Below are 24349 nucleotides of genomic sequence, written 5' to 3' on the forward strand. Positions count from 1 at the left end.
TCCGACTTATTCCGCGTGGATTCCAACTGCAGTTTCACCCATCATGTTTTGAAACCACCCAGGATCACAGGTATCTCCGAGAAATACAACGTTCCTCGGACTGCTACTCTCGCCGCATCCTGAGATCCACACTCAGTGCTATGCGCCGCCATATGCACACACTGGACCTCTCTCTCCAGCAGCACCGTCTCACCTTATCTCAAATCTGTTCTACTCCGCAGTTTCATCTCATCTTACGTCTCATCCGACGCATTAACAAATTTCTTCCTTTCAGGTGTTAAGGAACGCAAGCTCCAGCAGCTGATGGGGACTAATGCCCCTCCAGATCCTCCTTCCGCTTCACTTCCCTCTGACCCCACCCCTTCTGATCTGACCCCTTGCCGTGTATTCACTATACCCTCTGACCTTCCCCTCTCTGATGCTGAGCGTTCTGTACTCAGCAAAGGTCTCAGTTTTATCCCCTTACGCCCCCACCTCAATGAATTTCGCGCTCGGCATGACGTTGAGCTCTTCTTCCGTCGCCTCCGCCTCCGGGCTCACTTCTTCGACCAGGAGTCCTCCCCCCGACCAGCAGACCCATTCACCCGCCTCCAGCATTCTCCCTCTACCTGGACCCCTCCCCCTGGCCTCTTACCCGCTCTTGATCTCTTCATTGAAAACTGTCGGCAAGACATTGGTCGTCTCAATTTCTCTGCCCCCCTCACTCACTCTAACCTGTCCCCCTCTGAACTTGAGGCACTCCGTTCTCTCAGGTCTAACCCCGACATGGTCATCAAACCTGCAGACAAGGGTGGTGCTGTTGTTGTATGGCGTACCGACCTCTACCTTGCAGAAGCTCAACGCCAACTCACTGACACCTCTTCCTACCTCCCTCTGGACCATGACCCCACCGAACATCAAGCCACCGTCCAAAGGACTGTCACTGACCTCATCTCCTCTGGAGATCTTCCCTCTACAGCTTCCAACCTCATTGTCCCGCAACCCCGGACACCTCCTTCCCAAAATCCACAAACGGGACTGTCCCGGCAGACCCATTGTGTCAGCCTGCTCCTGCCCCACTGAACTTATTTCTTCCTATCTAGACTCTATCTTTTCTCCACTGGTCCAGTCTCTTCCCACCTACATCCGTGACTCTTCTGACGCCCTACGTCATTTTGACAATTTCCACTTTCCTGGTCCCAACCGCCTCCTCTTCACTATGGACGTCCAATCGCTCTACACCTCCATCCCCCACCAGGATGGTTTGAGGGCTCTCCACTTCTTCCTGGAACAGAGGCCCAACCAGTCCCCATCCACCAACACCCTCCTCCGCCTGGCTGAACTTGTTCTCACATTGAACAACTTCTCCTTCAACTCCATGCATTTCCTTCAAGTAAAAGGTGTCACTATGGGTACCCGCATGGGTCCTAGTTATGCCTGTCTTTTTGTGGGATATGTCGAGCATTCTTTGTTCCAGTCCTACTCAGGCCCCCTCCCCCAACTCTTTTTCCGGTACATTGATGACTGTATCGGTGCCGTTTCCTGCTCCTGCCCCGAACTAGAAAACTTTATCAACTTTGCTTCCAATTTCCACCCTTCTCTCACCTTTACATGGTCCATCTCTGACACTTCCCTTCCCTTCCTCGACTTCTCTGTCTCCATCTCTGGGGATAGGTTGTCTACCAATATCCATTATAAGCCCACTGACTCCCACAGCTACCTCGACTACACTTCTTCACACCCTACCTCCTGTAAGGACTCCATTCCATTCTCCCAGTTTCTCCGTCTCCGACGCATCTGCTCTGATGATGCTACCTTCCATGACGGTGCTTCTGATATGACCTCCTTTTTCCTCAACCGAGGATTTCCCCCCACTGTGGTTGACAGGGCCCTCAACCGTGTCCGACCCATTCCCCGCACCTCTACCCTCACCCCTTCCCCTCCCTCCCAGAACCGTGACAGGGTTCCCCTTGTCCTCACCTTTCATCCCACCAGCCTCCATATCCAAAGGATCATCCTCCGCCATTTTCGCCACCTCCAGCGTGATGCCACTACCAGTCGCATCTTCCCCTCCCTTCCCCTGTCAGCATTCCGAAGGGATCGTTCCCTCCGCGACACCCTGGTCCACTCCTCCATTACCCCCACCACCTCGTCCCCGTCCCAGGGCACCTTCCCTTGCAATCGCAGGAGGTGTAATACCTGCCCATTTACCTCCTCTCTCCTCACTATACCAGGCCCCAAACACTCCTTTCAGGTGAAGCAGCGATTTACGTGTACTTCTTTCAATGTAGTATACTGTATTCGCTGCTCACAGTGTGCTCTCCTCTACATTGGGGAGACCAAACGCAGACTGGGTGACCGCTTTGCGGAACATCTCCGCTCAGTCCGCAAGCAGGACCCTGAGCTTCCGGTTGCTTACCATTTCAACACTCCCCCCTGCTCTCATGCTCACATCTCTGTCCTGGGATTGCTGCAGTGTTCCAGTGAACATCAACGCAAGCTCGAGGAACAGCATCTCATCTACCGATTAGGCACACTACAGCCTGCCGGACTGAACATTGAGTTCAATAATTTCAGAGCATGACAGCCCCCCACTTTACTTTCATTTTTAGTTATTTTTTCTTCCTTTTTTTTACATTCCTTTTTACATTTTTTACAATCTTTTTTTGCATTTATTTCATTTCATCTTAGTTTGTTCAGTTTGCTTACCCACTGTTTTTTTCAGGTTGTTTTTCTTCAGGTTTGCACTTGCTGCTGTTCAATATTCAGTATATTCACACCTAATCTGTACTAATGCTTTGTCTTTCAACACACCATTAACATATTGTTTGCCTTTGCTCCGTGCCCTTTTGGTCAGCTATCTGGCCTGGTCCAATCTGCACCTTCTCCTTTGTTATCTCTTGCCCAACCCCCACCTCACTTGTTTATAATCTGTGACTTTTCTAATATTTGTCAGTTCCAAAGAAGTGTCACTGACCCGAAACATTAACTCTGCTTCACTTTCCACAGATGCTGCCAGACCTGCTGAGTGATTCCAGCATTTCTTGTTTTTGCCCCATTCCATTCTCCCAGTTTCTCCGCCTCCGACGCATCTGCTCTGATGATGCTACCTTCCATGACGGTGATTCTGATATGACCTCCTTTTTCCTCAACCGAGGATTTCCCCCCACTGTGGTTGACAGGGCCCTCAATCGTGTCCGACCCATTCCCCGCACCTTTACCCTCACCCCTACCCCTCCCTCCCAGAACTGTGACAGGGTTCCCCTTGTCCTCACTTTTCACCCCACCAGCCTCCATATCCAAAGGATCATCTTCCGCCACCTCCAGCGTGATGCCACTACCAGTCGCATCTTCCCCTCCCTTCCCCTGCCGGCATTCTGAAGGGATCGTTCCTTCCGCGACACCCTGGTCCACTCCTCCACCACCTCGTCCCCATCCCAGGGCACCTTCCCCTGCAATCGCAGGAGGTGTAATACCTGCCCATTTACCTCCTCTCTCCTCACTATCCCAGGCCCCAAACACTCCTTTCAGGTGAAGCAGCGATTTACTTGTACTTCTTTCAATGTAGTATACTGTATTCGCTGCTCACAGTGTGGTCTCCTCTACAGTGGGGAGACTAAGCGCAGACTGGGTGACCGCTTTGCGGAACATCTCCGCTCAGTCCGCAAGCAGGATCCTGAGCTTCCGGTTGCTTGCCATTTCAACACTCCCCCCTGCTCTCATGCTCACATCTCTGTCCTGGGATTGCTGCAGTGTTCCAGTGAACATCAACGCAAGCTCGAGGAACAGCATCTCATTTACCGATTAGGCACACTACAGCCTGCCGGACTGAACATTGAGTTCAATAATTTCAGAGCATGACAGCCCCCCATTTTACTTTCATTTTTCGTTATTTTTTCTTCCTTTTTTTTTAACATTCTTTTTTACAATCTTTTTTTTGCATTTATTTCATTTCATCTTTGTTTGTTCAGTTTGCTTACCCACTGTTTTTTTTCAGGTTTGCACTTGCTGCTGTTCAATATTCAGTGTATTTACACCTAATCTGTACTAATGCTTTGTCTTTCAACACACCATTAATATATTGTTTGCCTTTGCTCCGTGACCTTTTGGTCAGCTATGTGGCCTGGTCCAATCTAGACCTCCTTTGTTATCTCTTGCCCTACCCCCACCTCACTTGCTTATAACCTGTGACTTTTCTAATATTTGTCAGTTCCGATGAAGGGTCACTGACCCGAAATGTTAACTCTGCTTCTCTTTTCACAGATGCTGCCAGACCTGCTGAGTGATTCCAGCATTTCTTGTTTTTATTTTAGATTTCCAGCATCCGCAGTATTTTGCTTTTATTTTAGTGTTTAATTCACTGCCACTTCTCTTCCAGGAATGCCTACCTTGAAGAAGTTCTGCTCTTCTCTCCGACGGGATTGTCTCCCTGACATTCACCTTTAATTATCCCTGTTCAAGTTTCACTTACAGATAATTTTCCACCTCCCCCTCCCCCACTAGGGTGCTCATCCAGTCAGCACCTGAAGCTATAAAACCAAGAGTGGAAATGGAATGCAAACAGCACACTTGCATCTGTTGAAACTACTGATAACCACTCCAATTAAAAACTACCTGCATATTGAAAAAACTAGGCTTTGGTTTCCAAAATGGAAATGCTGGCCGGAGCGACAGGCTGGGAGGCAGGAAAGCTGGCAAAATGGGGCAGAATGGCGTCAGGGAAACATGCCAATGTCTACCCACCACCATGCCATTTTGCCAGTGATGGGAAAGTTAGCAGATGTGCCACCTGCCGGGAATCCAATTAAACTACTTTAATAGCCAATTACGGGACACTTCCCACCTCCACGGACATTTGTCCAGCGGCGGGGGAGGGGGGGCCCACCGCCATAAGGGGAGACTGTCCAGTGAAACCTGGCAGCCTCCCAGCGGGCTTGAGTGAAGTGCAACTCTCCCTTTTGGTCACTTCATAGCCCACAGAGGGACCCCTGGTGGCAATGGCCGCCACTTCAGCAATGGCACTGCCTGCCCTCAGTGACCACCCCCCCCCCACCCATCAATCACCGGTGCCTCTCTACCTGGCCCTGGCATCTCCAGATCCCACTTACCACTCTTCGAGGGCACGCGGCCATTGATGCGCCCTTATCCTGCAGTTGCAACCTAAGAACTGGCCACCACTAGCAGTGGCGCTGCTGAGCTGCCAGTCCTCTGATAGAGCCAGCATCTCCTGGGGCAAGCCGCCATCCTTAACAGGGATGGCAGCCCCGGCAGTGGCCACTTAATCCCACCTCCGGCCAAAGCAAGGGCACCACCACTTTCAGCCCTGGCAGCGGGACTTCAGCCTGCATGAAAAAATTCAGTTCCATTCTCCACCACTGGATGACAGAGAGAGAGAGAGAGGGAGGGACAAGGAAGCAAGTGAAAAGGAATACAAAGGATAGCTTAGTAAAAAGAAAAAAAAGAAGCAAAACGGAGAAGCATATTAACCTTACAGAATAGGGTAGTTATGATGTGGAATTGTGCATCGCAGCTCATTCTTGAAGCATTCCCTTAAAAGAGAATTAGATACTTGCTGGGAAAAGAGGAGTAGCCGAGGGTATGAGACTGAACAACTGTGTGATTAGGCCAGGCGGTTCATGTGGAGAAAACATTGGGGTAGTACTGACGGGCCAGCTGGCCAGCTTCCGAGCTGTAACATCGTAGGATTTGTGCGACAGAGCTGAAATATGGCCAAAAAAGAGGGAATACCGATTCTAAACAATTTAAACAGGGATAAAGGATTCATTCATTAAAATATTCCCAGCTCGGTTGTCTTCCTCACCAAGTGCTATGGTGCTGCTGTATTTTCTTGTGTTTTGTTTTGACTGTCAACAGACCACTAAATTATAGTGTGAAGAATATATTGAGTGTGAACTGAAACATGCAGTGTTTCATAATCTGGTTCTTCCAGACGTCCTCAGTGATATACTCAAAATATTATTAAGAACAGGTAGCAAAATGTTGCCAAGATTTGGCACTTCTTTTTAACAAGATGAATGCATTAAACTTCAAGTGGGCATCTTACGTTGCCACATACTGTGCTGGGAATTTGCAGTGAAGCTATCGCTCTGACATAAAGAACAAGGGAATCATTAGGACTTCACAAATTCAAGCACTTTCTTTCTCTGCCCATGCAACCCCACCACACCCCAATGCTGTAAAAATAGAAGATTCATCAGCATCTAGGGCCTACTTGCCCATGAGAGACTCCAAACCCCAAATACCTAAGCATTATGTGCAAGTAGTTAAATGCAGGGTTTGCCTAAATCCTGCCAGTAATTGGCAATTAGGGTTGGGCGTAAGTTTGGTTTGTTAGTAATGGCCGTTAATGGTTAATTATCTTAAAGGTAAATGGTTAATGATGTTGAAGGTAAACAGCTGAAAGGCATTGCTCAATGAGGGATATGAAGAGAATATAAAGAGAGACTGCTGGACACATGTGTGGTTGGGTGAACAGAAGGTAGTGATGTGCAATGTATGAACAAACTGACCAATGTGGCTTGGATCCATTTAACAAAGGCTCTTAGTTCAGGAGTATCAGCAGGTTTACCAGCTTTCATTTTACAGAGAAGCAGGCAGAATTAAGAAGTGTCCCATAAACTACCAGCAATATTAGGCCTAATTTTCCTCTCAATGGCCACAGCATCCTTGTAGAATCCACAATTTGACCCAGGTAATTCCCCCCCCACCCCCCACCCCCTGCTCCCCAAACCACAACCTGCTCCCTCCCCCCAGTACCCCACACCCCAGCATAGGCTTTTAACCAGCAGGGCCTTACATTGAGATGACAGTGGGTGGAAATGAGCTGCAATATAGCTAAGTGTGAGGTGGTGCATTTTGGTAGTAAGAACAAGCAGACTACATACTCTTTGGAAAATAAGGCCAGAATTTAACATTGGGCAGTAGACCCTACCTGCCGGCTGAAATGTCGGGGGTGAGCCTGCCTCCGCCTGGCCCAGGGAGCCAAGCTGGGGTGAGGGAGTGTGTTGGGGGCTTCGGGGGCTACCCTCTGTGTGGCACAGGGTGCCTGATCAGGAGAGCCCCGCAGCATGCAAGAAGGCTGCCAGGCTTTACTGCAGGTAAAATACCAGCGGTGGTGGGAGGAGGCTCTTAAGTGGCAGTTAATTGGCCACTTAAGGGTCTTGATTGGCCTGGGACAGGCTGGCCATTTCTCACTGCCGCCGCCCCGCATAAAATTGCAGTAGAGGCGGGAAAGCGTCGGGAATGGCCCCCTCTCCCCGCCTCCCACTCAATATTTTGGCCCCCCTGCCACCAGCCTGCTCATTGGGGGGCTGTAAAATCCTGGTCTAAGTAGAGTAGAGGAACAAAGGGATCTGAGGATACAGATACACAAATCACTAAAAGTAGTGATGCAGAATTGAAAAGCAGAGTAATTATGGTAAGCTTCTATATATATCTTTGGTTAGACACACGTGCAGTACTGTGTACTGTTCTGGTCTCCATATTATAAAATGGATATAGAGGCATGAGGGAAGGTGCAAAAAAGATTTACTAGGATGATACCGGAACTGTGAGATTATACCAATCAGGAAAGATTGAACAGGCTGGGGCTCATTCTCTGGCGATGAAAAGACTGAAGGGGTGACCTGATTGAGGGCTTCAAGATTCTGGAATTATTTGGTAGGGTGAATGTAGATATTTCCACTTATGGGGGGACAGCAGAACTAGGGGTCATAAATATAAGATAGTCACTAATAAATCCAATAGGGAATTCAGGAGAAACACTTTTACCCAGAGCATAATATACTATAGAATTTTATACAGTGCCTTTGATGTAAAAAAACATTCACAGGTGCTTCACAGAGGAGTGTTCAGAAATAAATGGATACAAAGCCAAAGAAAGAGATTTTAAGAGGATGATTAAAAATTTAGTCAAATAGGTGGGTTTTAAGGATGATCTTAAAGGAGGAGAGGGTAGTAGAGGGCCTCAGCAGGGAAATCCAGTGCCTGAGATCTCGTCAGCTGAAGGCATGCTTATCAACGATGGGGAGAAAGAAGGGGCAATGCACAAAAGGCCAGAGTCAGAAGAGTGGAGATGAAGTTGTCGGACTGCAGGGTGTTACAGATATAGGGAGGGGCAAGGCCACGAAGAGATTTAAACACGAGGACGGGAATTTTAAATTGGAGATATTGGGGAAACCATGGAACCAAAGTAGGTCAGCAAGAATAGGGGTGACGGGTGAGCAGGAATGGGTGCTAGTAGGATACAAGCAGCAAAGTTTTGGTTAAGTTTACAGTATGGAGGATGGGAGGCTGGCCAGGAATAGAGGAGTCTAAAGGCATGGGTGAGGGTTTCAGCAGCAGATGGGCTTAGGCAGGTGATGTCACAGAGCTAGAAGTAGGCTGCTTTTGTGATGGACATTCTACAGGGTTGGCAGCTCAGTTTGGGGTTGAATAGGATGAACAGTCTGAATCCTGCTGTACAAAATTTACAGTTGGATGCTCACCCAGATTTAGTTTTGTATTATCAGGAGGGTTAGCAAATCGATGTGTCTTTTGTTATTTTTGTATCTGGCCTCGATGACCCAGTAACTGACCAGATAAACTCACTGAGCATCAGGGGAGCCTTTAAATTTGATGAACTTTGGATTATTATTGAATCTGATGAGACAGTTTAATTATATTGAAAATGAATCAAAAGGTGAGGGAGATGCAGCAGGAAATGCCCTTTCCCTTGTTAAGCAGCCTTATCGAGCATTTAAAATCCAAACTCTGTGCATAATCACATCATGCCTTATGCATGCCCAATGTTTATATGTCAATGCGCATATCTATATAATCTCCCCTTTGGGAAAATCTTAAAGCCAATTTATTTTTCATGATCCAAAAATAGTTAAAACAATTGGGCTGGGAATTGAATTGTAAAAATCCAAATTACAGATCAGAAAAGTAGCTTTCCATCTAGAAACCACTCCAGGCTACCAAGCTGGAGTTTAATTCCAGTTATCCCATGGCCAGCGTTCCGTCCAAGTCAGACAAGAACCGTCGCAAAGTCCTCCAACAAGTATTTCGGAACAAATGCTGTTATTAGCTCACTATCCAGAAATTACAGCAAGTAACCATACATGAACAGTTATCTGGGCCACCGAGAATAACGATACTTAGGTTTTAAATCATTTTGATGACCTCTGAAAGCACAACAATCATACAGAATTTAATTTCCTGCCAAGATAACAAAGAACCTTGAAAGCAAAGTTAGAGGTGCTTTAAATTACCAGAACCATGACCAGTTCCCCATGTGCTTACCTCTCATCCCACCAGCCTCCACATTCAATGGACCATTGTCCGCCATTTCTGCCACCTCCAGCGTGATGCCACCACCAAACACATCTTCCCCTTCCTGTTCAGCATTCCATGGGACCGTTCCTTCATGACATCCTGATTTACTCTGTGATCACTCTCAACACCCACTCCCCTTCCCATGGCACCTTCTCATGCAAGCGCAGGAGATGCAACACGTGTCCTTTCACCTCCTCCCTTCCCACCATCCAGGGTCCCAAATGTTCCTTACAGGTGAAGCAGTGATTTGCTTGTACTTCTTTCAATTTAGTATACTGTATTCATTGTTCGCTATGTGGTCTCTTCTATATTAGGGAGATCAAACATAGATTGGCTGATAGTGTTGCTGAACACCTCCATTCGGTCCACAAGTATGACCCTGAGCTTCCAGTCACTTGCTATTTTAATTCTATGTCCCACACCTACACTGACGTCTCTGTCCTCGGCCTCCTACGCTGTTCCTACGAAGCTGAATGGAAGCTCGAGGAATGGCACCTCATCTTTCGATTAGCATTTTACAATCTTCCAGACTCAACATCGAGGTCAACAATTTCAGGTCATAACACGTGCTCTCATTTTTCTGATTCTGCTGATTCATTTAATCACTCCTGCCCTCCACCCTAACAAAGACTTTCTCTTTTGATCTTCCCTCCCTGCACAAACCCTCACCCCTCACACCCCACCCCCACCATGCCATTTTCCTGCCTCTGTATTTACTTAAAACCTCTTACATCTGTAACATTCTCCAATTCTGACGAAAGGTTGCCAACCCGAAACATTGGTAGGAATTTTATGCTCTCCCCTACAGCCTTCCCGCCCCCACCACCAATTGAAGCCATTAACTGGGTAATTAATCCCTAATTAAGGGCCTTTTCCCCCTGCAGCCACAATTACCTGTGCGGCAGGCGGCTCTGGTACCACACAGGAAGCAGGGCACGAAAGACCATGAGGGCTGCTTCCTGGCTGCGGGGGTGGGGGGGGGGTCGCTCGTCCAAACGCATTTACTGCCTGAACAAGGGACCCAGCATCAGGAAGGGGGTGCCCTCTGATGACCACCCCCCACCCTTGCTGCCCGCGGCCCTCACCCCGTGGGACCCCTTTCGCCCTGACCTACCTTGATCCTGGTTCCAGCACCGCTCCTCGGTGTCTGGTTCCTGCAGCTACAGCAGCAGCCACCGCAACAGCTGCCGGACTCTGATTGGCCAGTCGCTCTGCAAGGCCAGGACTTCTGGCATCGGGGTCCTAAGCCCTACAGAAGGACCACCGTTGTCAAGTTAAGTGCCTGATTGACATTAAATTTGGTGGGCCTTCCTTACAAGAGGCGACATAGGAATCTCGGCATCAGTTTCCCCTGATGTCAAGACCCCCTCCGCCAGCATAATTGACTCTACTGCGCTCTCCACAGATGTCGCCTGAGCTGCTGAGCATTTCCAGCATTTTCTGTGTATATTGTCCGCATCTGCAGTATTCTACCTTTAAATTATTAGGATTTCCCGGGGGCAATTTTGGGACCACAAAGGAAATGTAAACTTGAATCCATTCCAAACTGGATCTTTTCCTGTTTACCCCATGTCATTATCAGTTGAGGGGAAAGGAAAGTCTAGAGTGAGCTTCTTATAAAAAAAAGTCAACTTGTCTACTCAATGGAGATGCAGGGTGTTGGTTGATAAGCCTCTCCAGTGGTGTGACTGATGGGGAGAAGTCCTGTGCATCCCAGATCAGCTCCATTGATTAAAAGAGGAACCATGGCTGGATCAAGTTGGGGAGATACTACCATCTCTGACGTAACCAGAGAAGCCATGAGGTCAGGCAATCTCTACTGTGATACAAAACCAGACACACACACACACACACGCACACACGAGAGCACTTCAAACCAAAGCCTTTCTCTTAGACTAGTCTTCTCTTTTCAGTGTGGAACCAAATCACCTTCGGTCCCAATAAACCTGTGCAATAATTAATTCAGGTACCAGTACATTTTGTACTCAATTACCAGTAATTACTTGAAGTAATCACTGCTTGGTGTTGCACTCAATAAAAAAGATTAAGAACTTCTCTTGCCCCAGGCTACCTAAACAAGGTAAGAGAGAAGATACCATTGAATTTTTATATTTTGGGTGGGGTAAATTCACCGATCAATGCTACCAAGAACACCTAGAAGGCGCACATTAAGGAAGCACACATCAGAGACAAGATAAGTCTATTCCCCAACCCCACTTCCTCTCCTGGGATGGTTCCTCTGCTGGAAGTGTGTGCTCAGTGTAATGACCCTGTTTTTTTCTTGGATTCAGATGTTCTCCCTTCTCTCTATTCCCCAAAACAGTGATGAAATAGGAAATGAAATGAGCAAAGAGCACTTCAGCTATGTGCTTGTTCCATGGTTTCTTATAGAAAATGTTCCATTCTGCATTCTTTAATGTTTCTTAAACACCTCTTCAAAATGCATCCTAAAAATGCCATGTAATATCCAAATATCGGTGATGTAAGAATATTCTGGGATCATTACATCCCATCTAATTCTAACATAGGTATGCAATACAGTTTGCTTAAATGATTCACTGGGAGCAAATTGTAATCAATTGTACGGAGATTTAAAAAGATTTCAATCTCCATTAACTAAGAGCCTCACAGTTGCTATATCTCCGTAAGTAATTAATCCTAACATGTCTTGTATAAAATTCCTGTAATCTAACTTGATTACTGGGGTTAGAGTAAATAGAAAACAGCTGCATGACAACTATTATAATACAGTCACATATAACCAGTCTAAAGGAACTTTCTCTTCACAGTGTTGCATTTTGGTCCAAACTCTGTCACGGGGAGGGTTGATTGGCTGTTAAAAGGACTAGGGGTGTGGCTGTGGGTGGAATTGTAGCTCACTCTGTGCGGTTCACTTTGCTGCTGAAAATTCTTTGAAAGCCTTAATAATGAGCACCTTCTCCTCATAAAACACAGATTGATGTGGTGGGGGAACAGCCTTCTGGTTTGAAAGCCAGTCGCTTGGTGTCCAGATTACACTTTGGAAAGATTCAGCCAGCTCAATGTCACATGGTCCAGTCAAAATCAGATGGGGCATCACTGGTCATTGTGCTGCAGACAAAACAGGTTCTTTCAACACATGAATTCTACTCCTAAAGTCCTACATTCATATAGTTGCCTTTCACTCTCATAATAATAGGTGGTGCACAGTGATACTTAGAGATACATCAAGTGAGCCTGAAGAAGAGCCCAACAGGTAGATCATATATAAATTAATGGCAGCCTTATAAACGGTAACATTTATTCTACTGCATAGCCAGCAGATGAAAACTCTGTTGCGTAATATGGTATTTGACTTAGATTTACTGCATAGGATTACCATCCACTTCTGTGTTCTAGATGGTCCACATCCTATGACTTTTTAGACTGTCTAACAATTAGGAGATATTTTCAAATGCTCAGCATCATCTGCCAGCACTGTCATGACAAAGAAGTGACTCCACACCTTCCCATTATAGCCAATCTTCCTGTCATACTCAGATCTACATTTCTACTGCTTGTTTCATTTCAACATTCCCCCATACACTGCCCATCACAACCCTCCACTACACAGCTGCCAACATGCTCTGGAAGGGCATTAACCCTTCACTGCACAGCTGCCAGGACGTGCTGCCAGCACCTCCACTAGCAAACTGTCACCTTTACTGCAACATGAATCTACCCCAGACACCCAAACTTTCCGCAACTCACATGGCAGACTTGCCCAGAGATTAGCCTGCACTCCATCACTGCTACTCCACTCACTTTACACTCAGTATTGTCACAACCATGTCAAGCATGAACCACCCTTCCCAATGATGCAGACATTTCCATAAACACAAACTTTCTACAACACACTGCACATCCTACAAGAGACAGCACCAAAATAACCCCAAGATTCAACAGCACCAACTTGCATGTCAGCAAATTAAGATTCATCAACTAACTACTCCAGATTACACCAGAGACTTCATCATTCAGATAGACACATCGAACACTACTACTCGAGACATTCAGAATGACCCAGGAGAGGAGCACCTTATGGTCTATCTGAGCCACAAGAAGCAGCAAAGGTAAAAAATATGCCAGTGTCATTTGGTCATTGGAGAAAGTAAACACATACTGACTTAGTGTACCATATCAGCCAACCACAGTTCCTTAAATTGGTTAAACTCAACATACAACAAAGTTGCACATCTACTAAAGATGAAGTGTTACTCTGTCAGTTATAACTGGTTATCCAATTAGAATACTTAATTATCACTAATATGTAGCTGGCACTGATGAAGAGGGAGAACATAATGAGACAAAAAATAGGAATGTCTATCTATAATTTATCTGATGCAGAAAGCTAGGGTTTAAATGGGCATTGCCCTTCACTCGTACTAAATGAAAGACTGGAGATAGGCTGTGAGAAAGAAGGACTGATAACTTTCAATCAGAAATTAGTTAAGATTAATGTGTCTTGATCTACATGTGAATGGGATTGTATGCTGTAAAAGTTATATCAGGGGTTGGGTGATGTGTCTTAATGTATATTTGGTTGTTCATTCGCACTGCATGAGGCCCTCCTATTGTGACTGCGTTTTGAGGGAGCGGGGGAAAATCAAAGAAATTTATCAACAGTACTCTCTTCAAAGAATAAAGGCATGTGAATTATCCCAGTGCCCTCTTAAAGTAGCATAATAGAGGCTAATTTGGGATGTCCACTATGTTTTGTGAGTCAATTTGGATGCCAAACAAAAATCACTCAAATCAACACCAGAGACACGGGCCCTGAATTTCTGCAGAGGTTCTGCTGTCACTTTGGCAGGTGATCAGCAGCCATCTTTTCCAATTCCAGTGGGAGATTGGGACAACGCCCGCCCATGGATATTCAGGGTCATAGTGCACATCTGAAGTGTTCCTCAGGAGGCAATTTACTGCAATGAGGGATAATTGTTAAATCAACATGATAGCTTTTTGTCCGTAGCAGCCAAAACAAAGTCATTGTGAGGCAGCTCAAACTGTAAACCCAAATGATGCAATAAATGTGCAATAACTGTAGAAGTGAAGAACATAGAACATTACAGCGCAGTACAGGCCCTTCGGCCCTCGATGTTGCGCCGACCTGTGAAACCATCTGACCTACACTATTCCATTTTCATAAATGTGTACATTTTCAACATGTGCAGCCCCATAGGTATCCAGTATTTGTCCAATTCACCAACCAGACACCATCACTCCCGTCCATGTCAAATCTGAAGTTTAAAGGCATTGATTGGATTTCTACTGAAAAATATTTTTTCCCAGTATAGTGCCTCAAACTCTATTTCCTTTAAGAACAAGATTTTTAAAAGGAGTTTCAGGATCTACGCTCCAAGGAGACTTATAGATTATACGCCAGAAGCTCTCAATAAAGCTACTTGGCAAATTATGGGAAAACAGTTCAAAAGCCCAATTAGAATCATCAAGTATATACTTTGCCACTAACAAGAAGCAGATTAATGTCTTCCTCCAGCACCCCACAGTCTACAAACAGCATTACCTTTACATGCCCCAGCAGCTCCAAGGTGGTAAATGGCTGCCAGTACATGCCAAATGGCCATTTGTTCCTCGGCTGTGAATTCCAGTGTTCCCATTGCTGCTTGGAGTCTGCTGAACTCTGAGGAGGCTTTCTGCTTCTCCTCAACCTGAGAAATGGAAGAACAAGCAATATCACACCCAGTGGCTTGAAGCAGTCTGCAGCAAGAGTGGATTGATGACTCGGAGGAGTTCATAGTTTTAACATAAAGAATGATCCAGGTTCTCTCCATAGCTAACACGAACCAGGAATGAGAGAAGAACAAGTTTATATTCTTTTCTAGCCTGGTGCAATCTCTATCTAAAGTTCTGTAATTTCTAGACTTGTCTACTTCTGATAATTCAGCGCCTATAATAAGGAGAGAAAGGTCCTTTGTTTTGCTACACAGAGTTATTGTAAAAGACAAATACGTCAAAAAAAATTTTCAGGTTCCATTCTGCAGTGGGCTTCTGAAGTCAATTGGAACCCCACCTGAAGGGACAAGGCCCACAGTGTAGGACAGCACTAAAAATAAAAAGAGGAGTGAAAAATGAATTAAATCAAGGAGGAGGTAGAAAAGGGGAAAAAACAAAGAGTTTTTTCATGGGTTGTGGGTGTCACTGGCAAGGCTGGCATTTGTTGCTCATCCCTAATTGCCCTTGACAACTGAGTGGCTTGCTAGGCCATTTCCAAGGCAGTTAAGAGTCAACCACATTGCTGTGGGTCTGGAGTCACATGTAGGCCAGACCAGGTAAGGACAGCAGATTTCCTTCCCTAAAGGGCATTAGTGAACCAAATAGGTTTTTACAACAAAAATCAATGATAATTTCATGGCACCATTACTGAGACTAGCTTTTAATTAATTTAATTTAAATTCCATGTCATGGGATATGAACCCGTGTCCCCAGGGCATTGTCCTGGGCCTGTGGATTGCTAGTTCAGTGACATTACCACTACACCATTGCCTCCCCTAAAGATTCAGCAGCCATCTAAGGAAAATCCCTGTACTGCTTAGTGGTGTCAGTGTTAGTGGTCATCCAAGAAGGTCTATAGCCTGTTAGGGTCTACATTAGACCAGTGATGAATGTATTGAAAACACTCAGGGTTCCAACTGGGCTGAGCATTTGAGATGCAGCACACACAGATAATGGATTCCTACATCTATTTTTAATCTTTATAAAGATTTCCTTCTTCACAGAAACCCATAGAAGCTCATTTATATAAGTAAAATCAGGATGGGAAATGGTCAGTTGGCCTGTTGAAGCTCCTTCCTCTCTCACCTTAGCATCTAGTTGCAAAGTGTTGACACATGTAATTGTGCAGTCGTTGTCAAGACGCATCACCACTGACAATATTATGGGATGAATATATTCTTCCTCACTTCCCCCTCAATAAATCAGTCAAACATCTTACTTCCCACAAAGACATCTTCCTTTGGAATATCTCATATCCAGGCTTGCCAATAATTTTCTCCCTGCCATCCTGAGAAACTTTTGAATTTGTGTATTTAAAGTATTATTAGGAAGATTAAGGTTAAAAATGCGACAGACATAAAATGTGATGGGTTTGCGGACTTTTTTTGATCAATTCCAAATGAATATATTTCGGAATGAAATCCTTCCCTCAATGCCAGCAACGTTCCCTAGCCATACCCCTCACATCCTGCCGTCTGGTATTAGTACTATTTCCCCCACCCAATCCATAACATGGATACTGGTACAAATCTGCCATGGGCATCAAAATGAACCCACCTTCAGCTGCTTCCTCTGCACCACGATGCTGTCCCCAGCTTCACTTACCTTTGTCAATGGTAAAATCCCAAATATCTGGCTCTCTGCCATCTGGTGCAAATGTAACTCCGTCCTGTTAAAAAAACAACACACAATAGTTGTCACAGTGCCGAATAAATTATAAGCTCTCCGGTCGCACAACCCCATTTACATTTCCTGGAGATTTGGTGTAGAGAAGAGGAGAACAACTACAGTGTGCACTTTACAGCCCCTTTAACGTTGTAAAACATCCCAAGGCGCTTCACTGGAGCATTAATTATGAAGCAAAATTTGACACTGAGCCACATATGGAAATATTAGGGCAGATGGGCAAAAGCTTGGTCAAAGAGGTAGGTTTTAAGCACCATCTTAAAGGACGAAAGAGAGGTGGAGGGATTTAGGGTGGTAATTCCAGAGCTTAAGGCCTAGGCAGTTGCCATCAATGGTGGATCAATTAAAATTGGGGACATTCTAGAGGACAGAATTAGAGGAGCATCGATGTCTCAAAGGGTTGTGAAGCTGGAGGAGATTTTAGAGATAGGGAGGGACGAGGCCATGGAAGGATTTGAAAACAGCAATGAGAATTTTAAAATTGACACATTATTTAATCAGGAACCAATGTCAGTCAGTGTGTAGAGGGGTGATGGGTGAAAGAGACTTGGTGCAAGTAAGGACTTGGGCAGAAGACCTTTGGATGATCTCGTTGATACAACTGAGAGGCTTGCTAGAATATTTCAGATGGAAGTTAAGAGTCAACCACATTGCTTTGGGTCTGGAGTCACATGTAGGCCAGACCAAGTAAGGAAGGCAGATTTCCTTCCCTGAAGGGTATTACAACAACAACCTACATTCATATAGCATCTCTAATGTAATAAAATATCCCAAGACACTTCATAGGAGTATTATAAAACAAAATATGACATCGAGCCACATAAGGAGATATTAGGTCAGATGGCCAAAAGCTTGGTCAAAGAGGTAGGTTTTAAGGAGTGTTGTAAAGGAGGAATGTGAGGCAGGGAGGGTTAACCAGATCTTGGGGCCCAGACAGCTGAAGGTGCAGCTACCAATGGTGGAGTAATTAAAATCAGGGATGCTCAAGAGGCCAGAATTAAAGGAGCACAGATATCTCACAGGGTTGTGTGTCTAGAAGAGATTACAGTGATAGGGAGGGGTGAGGCCATGGAGGGATTTGAAAACAAGGATGATAATTTTTAAATCAAGATGTTATTTGGAAGCCAATGAAGGTCAACAAGCACAGGGGTGAAAGGGGAATGGGATTTGGTGTGAGTTAAGACACAGGCAGCAGAGTTTTGAATGACCTTAATGTCCCGGAGGGTAGAATGTGGGAGACCAGGCAGGGGTGTGTTGGAATAGTCAGGTCTAGAGGTAACAAAGCCATAAATGAGGGTTTCAGCAGCAGATGAGCTGAAACAGGGAGGTGGAAGTAGGCGGTGATGGCACAAATATGAGGTCAGAAGCTCATCTCAGGGTCAAATGTGGCACCAAGGTTAAAACAATATTAGCGAACCTCGTGGGTTTTTATGACAGTCCAGTAGTTTCATAATCATTATTGAGACTAGCTTTTTATTCCAGATTTATTAATGAAATGTAAATTCCCCCAGCTGCTCTGGTGGGATTTGAACTCACGTTGCCCAAGCACTAGTCTGAACATCCGAATTACTACTCCAGTAAAAATTACCATCCTGCTACCTGCAAATTCCCCTCCAAGTCACACACCATCCTGATTGGAAATATATCACCTTTCCTTCATCATCACTGGGTCAGGGTTCTGGAACTGCCTCTCTAACAGCACTGTGGGTGACCTACACCACTGCAGCAGTTCAGAAAGGTGGTCCACCACCACCTTCTCAAGGGCAGTTAGGGAGGGGCAAATAAATGCTGGCCTTACCATCGACTCTCACATCCCATGAATGAATTTTTAAAAAGTTTAGGGAGGGTAGAAAATGAGGTGCCAGCCAGAAGTGCATTGGAATAGTCAAGTCTAAAGGTAACAGAGGCATGGATGAGGGTTTCAGATGAGCTGAGCTGGGGCTGGAGTCAGGCGATGTTACAGAAGTGGAAAAAGGCAGTCTTTGTGACAGTGCAAATATGTGGTCGGAATCTCATCTTGGGGTCAAATATGACACCAAGGTTGTGAAAAATCTGGTTCAGCCTTAGACATAAGGAGATAAGGAGACAGAGAACTCAAACATTACACCTTGCAGCAATGAATCAGCATTGAAAAATTGGGGCCATGTGGTGAGGCAGCAACATGTCAGGAATCGGGGGGTGGGGTGGGGTGGGGGGGGGGGGGGGGTGCAGGTAAACCTGCAATTTGTACCATGGGGGATGTGTGGGAGGTGTGGGTGAACAGGGAGTGACACCAAACAATTCCAACCAGGAACCAATAACAATAACTAAAGGCAATAGCAACACATACGAGGGATTTGGTTACAACATTCTGTGTATGTGTTTAAAAAAGGAAAATTGTACAGAAAAGATTTTGATTGTAAGCATAACATAACACAAAGCAATATCTCCCGAGAGATCTGATAGTGCACACTCCCCGCTCAGGTCAAACACAGGAAAGAAGTTTTCGATTCTGATATTGCTGCCTCATACTGCCGCCTTGTGGTCAATCACTACATAATCCATTCACTGTTTAATTTCATTTCAAAATGTTAGCAACATTTGTGGTTATATCACAATTCCACACTCAAAATACAAAAGACGAATGAATGAATTACTCGATGGCTGGGGTGAAAACGTCATTGAAGGTAAAAATAAAAAGAAGGACTTGCATTTATATAGCGCCTTTCACGACCTCAGGACATAGTCATACAGCGCTGAAACAGGCCCTTCGGCCCACCGAGTCTGTGCTGACCAACAACCACCTATTAATACGAATCCTACATTAATCCCATATTCCCTTCTACATCCCCACCATTCTCCTATCACCTACCTACACTAGGGGCAATTTACAATGGCCAATTTACCTTATCACCTGCAAGTCTTTGACTGTGGGAGGAAACCAGAGCACCCGGCGGAAACCCACGCGGTCACAGGGAGAACTTGCAAACTCTGCACAGGCGGTACCCAGAATTGAACCTGGGTCGCTGGAGCTGTGAGGCTGCAGTGCTAACCACTGCGCCACCTCATAGTGCTTTACAGCCAATGAAGTGTAGGAAACATGGCATCCAATTTGCACACAGTAAGCTCCCACAAACAGCAATGTGATAATGCCCAGATAATCTGTCAGAAGGATAAATTTTGGCCAGGACACCACACAGGATCTTTTACAGTCACTTGAGAAAGCAGACAGGGTCTCAGTTTAAAATCACACCCAAAAGGCAGCACCTCCAGCAGTGCAGCACTGCACTGGAGTGTCAACATAGATTTTTGTGCTCAAGTCTCTCTACGAAACTGGAACCCACAACCTTCCGAGCTAGTAGCAACTGAGCCACAGCTAACACCTAATAGGGTACAGCAATAGGATATGTGGTAACAGAATATATGCAGAGATGAGGAGAAATTTTTTCTCTTAGAGGGTTGTGAGTCTTTGGAACTCTCTTCCAAAGCCAGTGGAAGCAGAATCTTTAAACATTTTTAAGGTAGAGGTAGATAGATTCTTGATAAGCAAGGGGGTGAAAGGTTATCGGGGGTAGGCAGGAATGTGGAGTCGAGATTACAATCAGATCAGCCATGATTTTGTTGAATGGCAGAACAGGTTCAAGCGGCCGAGTGGCCTACTCCTGCTCCTAACTCGTATGTTCGTATGTTTGTGTGAACCATAGGCTGGAACCCGCAAGTTCATTAGTTGCAAACTCTGGGTTATTTGATGAGTAGAAATACATACCTTATCTTGCCCTCTTTATGTTAGAGTGCTATTGCAAAAGCACCACCAATCCTTCTGTACCTCACCCAAGCAGCCAACCAATAGTGATGGACTGCTGGGCCTGGCTGGGGGGAGGAGGAGGGATGAGAGCCAGGTCTGATCCACACACACACACACGCACACACACACACATACACACAATTTTCAGCAGAGGTCATCAGTAGCTGAAATCCGTGCTGAATTTTCTCCCATTTAACCTGATATCACTGAGTCAAACATAGCTCCAACTTCCACATTACAATGCCAACTGAGAGCAGCTACTCCAGCTCAGCCTGGAGGTGCAGAACCTTAGGCCTCCCTGGTAAGTGTGACTCAATAATGCATTTACCCACTAAGCACTTTATTCCTCAACTGAAACTTTTACAACAGAGGTTATTTGCCAATGTCCTTTCTTTGTGCTAACAGTTTTTAAGAACATAATGGGTTACACTTGGCCATGCTTATCTATCCCAATGCTTGACAATCTCAGAACATCCCTTCTGGATAAAAATATCGACCTTCTTCTGGGTAGATATTTACTCTGTCACTCCATGGTGGCAGCATCAACCGCAGGGGGAGATATTCCCAGGGTTCATGGGGCGTCTTTTCTGCAAAGCTATTTCAATCATGAACCACATGCACACATCTGGCTATTGTCTGAAGTCTCAAAATATAAGGATGAAAGCTCCAAAATACTTTAAAAGAAAAAAAATGAATGGTGAGTACTTCTGCGACAAGCAAAGTATTTGCAATGGGAGTGTGGAAGGAGAAGGCTGAGCCTGTTCTTTGCAAGCAGAAAAGTCAAGCCAACACTCTACCTGAAAGATCGGTCCAAGCCAGCCAACATCTGGTAAAAGACATTAAACGTTCCCTCACAATTTGGTTGCTGAACTCTATGAATTCGCTCCAGTAACATGGTCTGGAAAAAGAAATAAATTTAATAAAAATGAAAAATATGAAGTATATATATTATATATGGGTGTGTGTGTGTGTGTAGCACAATGCTATGCAATAGGACATGGTGATGCTCAGTGTCATGTAGTATGCTCACAATTTCAACCATTTCATTGTTAGGGAGAGAAGAACAGGAATGGAAGACGAGCATTCTCCATGTAAGCTTTTCCAGCACTTATCCCAACAAAAAGGCTGTAAACAACACTGGCAAAAGCCAGGAAGCAAGATGGGTTTGTACCATCTCAATGCAGATAGTGCTTGGAGTCAAAGATGTTAATTGTATACTAATTGTGTTTAATTGCATGCAGGTGGTGGGCATTAACTGGCATTCACTGGAACACATATAAAGAGATACTTATTGAAACTGTGGTGTGGTTGAGTTAGGAGGCGTATGCTTGTAATATTTAACTCTGTAAATAAATGTAAGACTGAGTAAAGATTGGCTCCAGTATCATGCTTCACCAACCGCCTTCCTATATTAGAACAAAAGAAAGGGAAAAAAATACCTTTAATCTAAAAGAAAGAGAATACACAAAGTTACTTTGGAAACCACAGAGTAGCAATTGAAAATTATCCAAAATATGAATGAAATTCAGGGTTAGGGTTAAATAGGTTGGGATGAAGAAGAGCCTTTGACCCATACCTTCAGCAAAAGAGCTCTTCTGTTTATCCTTTATAGCTATTTAACATCCTGCTAAATAAGCAAACACAGCCTTGGTTTAATGTCCTATCTAAAGAACCTCAAACAGTGTAGCACATTGTCTGTACTGTACTAGAGTGTTGGGATGGATTATTTGCTGAAAGCCTGGAATGGGTCTAAAATTCATAATTTTCTGCCCTAGAGGTGGAAATGCTATTAACTGAGCCAAACTGACAGCGGAAAATAAACCAAACCAGAATGGGGTAACATGAAGCTGAGCAAGGTAATTAGATGCAACAGCCCAGTAGATTAACATTTATTGCATAGAAGCCTAGAGAGGAACCAATGATCCCAGTCAAAACAGACTTGACAGATTGTGACATGCAAGCCAAAAAATAATCAGATTTTCAAATCTGAATTCTGCTCATATCCAAAATCAACTGAATGCCTACAAATGTCAGGAGGAATTCTCACTCCATCAAATATGTCTGCCCATGATCATATTTACTACTCTGTCTAGTGTTGAACAGGAGATCTTCCACAGCTCCCATGCTAACCCCCACTGGGATTGAGCAACCTGAAAGAGATGTCGACTGCTTTAACTCCCTCCCACCTACCCAAGAGAGGGACACTTGATCTCGTCAGAGCTGGGCCTAAATAAAACCTGGCAAATGGAATGCGGCTCTAGCTGGAAAAAAGTCGAAGAAAAGGAGGGGCCATTTTCCGCCTGAGGTGCAGTCATCATAATTCCATTCTATGTTTTGCAGCACACTGGTGTTAAATTCAGTCAGGAGAGTAATAAAGTGTTCAGAAAAGATCAGGAATAAGTATGACTGTGTAATAAACACCACCACCTTCTCAAGGGTAATTAAGGATGGGCAATAAATGTTGGCCGTGCCAGCCATGCCCACATCCTGTAAATAAATACATGTTAAAAAAAAGGCCACAATATGTGTGTCTTTTTGGCCCACTCGATCCACCACCACCACCCCTCACCCTGGATCCTTCTGGGCTTCAATCTCTTTTGCTCTCCATCACATACTTTCCTGCCTTTCCCTGTTCATAGATATTACATTGATCATTGCTCCTACTAAATCTTCCTACGTTATTCCAACCAAACTTCCTCCTCCGTCCATCCCGAATGGAGTGAAATCTAAATTCAATGTACAATCCCAGCTCATTCTTTCTTAGCTCTTCAACCCTCCAGCAGCACGGAACCCCTTCCATCCATCGCTTTTCCCTTCTTCCTACAATCTACTGATTTTTACAACCGAAATGTGATATCACAACACTATTATTCCTTGATATATCTTGTCTTCTCTACTACTGTATTTAACCTTCCTGACACCTTCCACTATAGGCCTCTATGCTCTTGGAAAATATCTGGTGATGTTATAAACAGTAAAGAGCATTTCAGGCAGCAGTGTTGTCTCAGTTCTTCCTTCTAGCAGCTGCTGCCATCCTTCAGAGAGCAGTATTGCTGGCCCTTGTACCTGTGTATTCTCCTATGGAGAGTCCTACAATACCTGGAGATGGGCGGCATTCACACGGCCAGCCTGATTGAAGTCCAGTGATGCTACCATTGAGAATCGCGTTGTGGTGTTGTTCTGTGGGGTGGACATGGTGCCAAAGGCTCGGAGAATGGTGAAAATCGCCTGGATCTTTTCCACTGAATAACAATGGGGGGGAAAATTATATACTTATTAATTTATCATTTTGTAATTAAGAACTTATTTGCGCCAATCAGTCCATGACACCCAGTGTCTTTTTTTTTAGAAGGATTTGAATTGTTTGGGTTAGCAACTAGAAAAATTGCCATTTTTCACACTCGCTTCTAGCATCCAGGTCAGGTTTTGTAAATTGAATGCAGCACCTTGTTCCCAACCATCAGGAAGATTTTCTCGGTATGGGAAAATCTGTCCTTTATGAACACAATTAGGAGTTTACTACAACTGCCAGAGAGTAAGTCTTCCTCTAACGTGCCTTAATAACGTCTTCATAATCACTGGAGCTAATGCCAGTACCCTTTCCTCCACCAGACATCCTTACTGATCTAATCTACTCCTAGGGAAGTTGTCAATATTGTGCAAAGGGTTGACTTGACTGAGGGATTCCAAAACCATTGCAGTTTAGTTCTTACAGCTAAAAGTGAGTCTCTCATCCCATCTGTCTGGACTGAATTCAAATCTCCTCTGACAACCAACCCCTCGTATTAAAAAGAGGCAGTGTTAACA

At 44.9% G+C, this 24349-nt stretch overlaps 1 protein-coding gene across 1 annotated transcript in view; it reads right to left on the minus strand.

Annotated features, from left to right (window-relative positions):
* The window catches only part of LOC137382964 (unconventional myosin-XVIIIb-like), a 265768-nt gene that overhangs the window by 227335 nt on the left and 14084 nt on the right, over positions 1-24349 (minus strand). The window contains exons 6-9 of the mRNA XM_068055546.1: positions 23642-23784; positions 21340-21440; positions 16678-16741; positions 14864-15008 (exon numbers count right to left, since the gene is read on the minus strand). Of these exons, the coding sequence (XP_067911647.1) occupies positions 14864-15008; positions 16678-16741; positions 21340-21440; positions 23642-23784 (453 nt within the window). The remainder of the gene's footprint in view (positions 1-14863; positions 15009-16677; positions 16742-21339; positions 21441-23641; positions 23785-24349) is intronic.

This window comes from Heterodontus francisci, chromosome 23 (assembly GCF_036365525.1).
Source record: "Heterodontus francisci isolate sHetFra1 chromosome 23, sHetFra1.hap1, whole genome shotgun sequence".
Lineage (NCBI taxonomy): Eukaryota > Metazoa > Chordata > Chondrichthyes > Heterodontiformes > Heterodontidae > Heterodontus > Heterodontus francisci.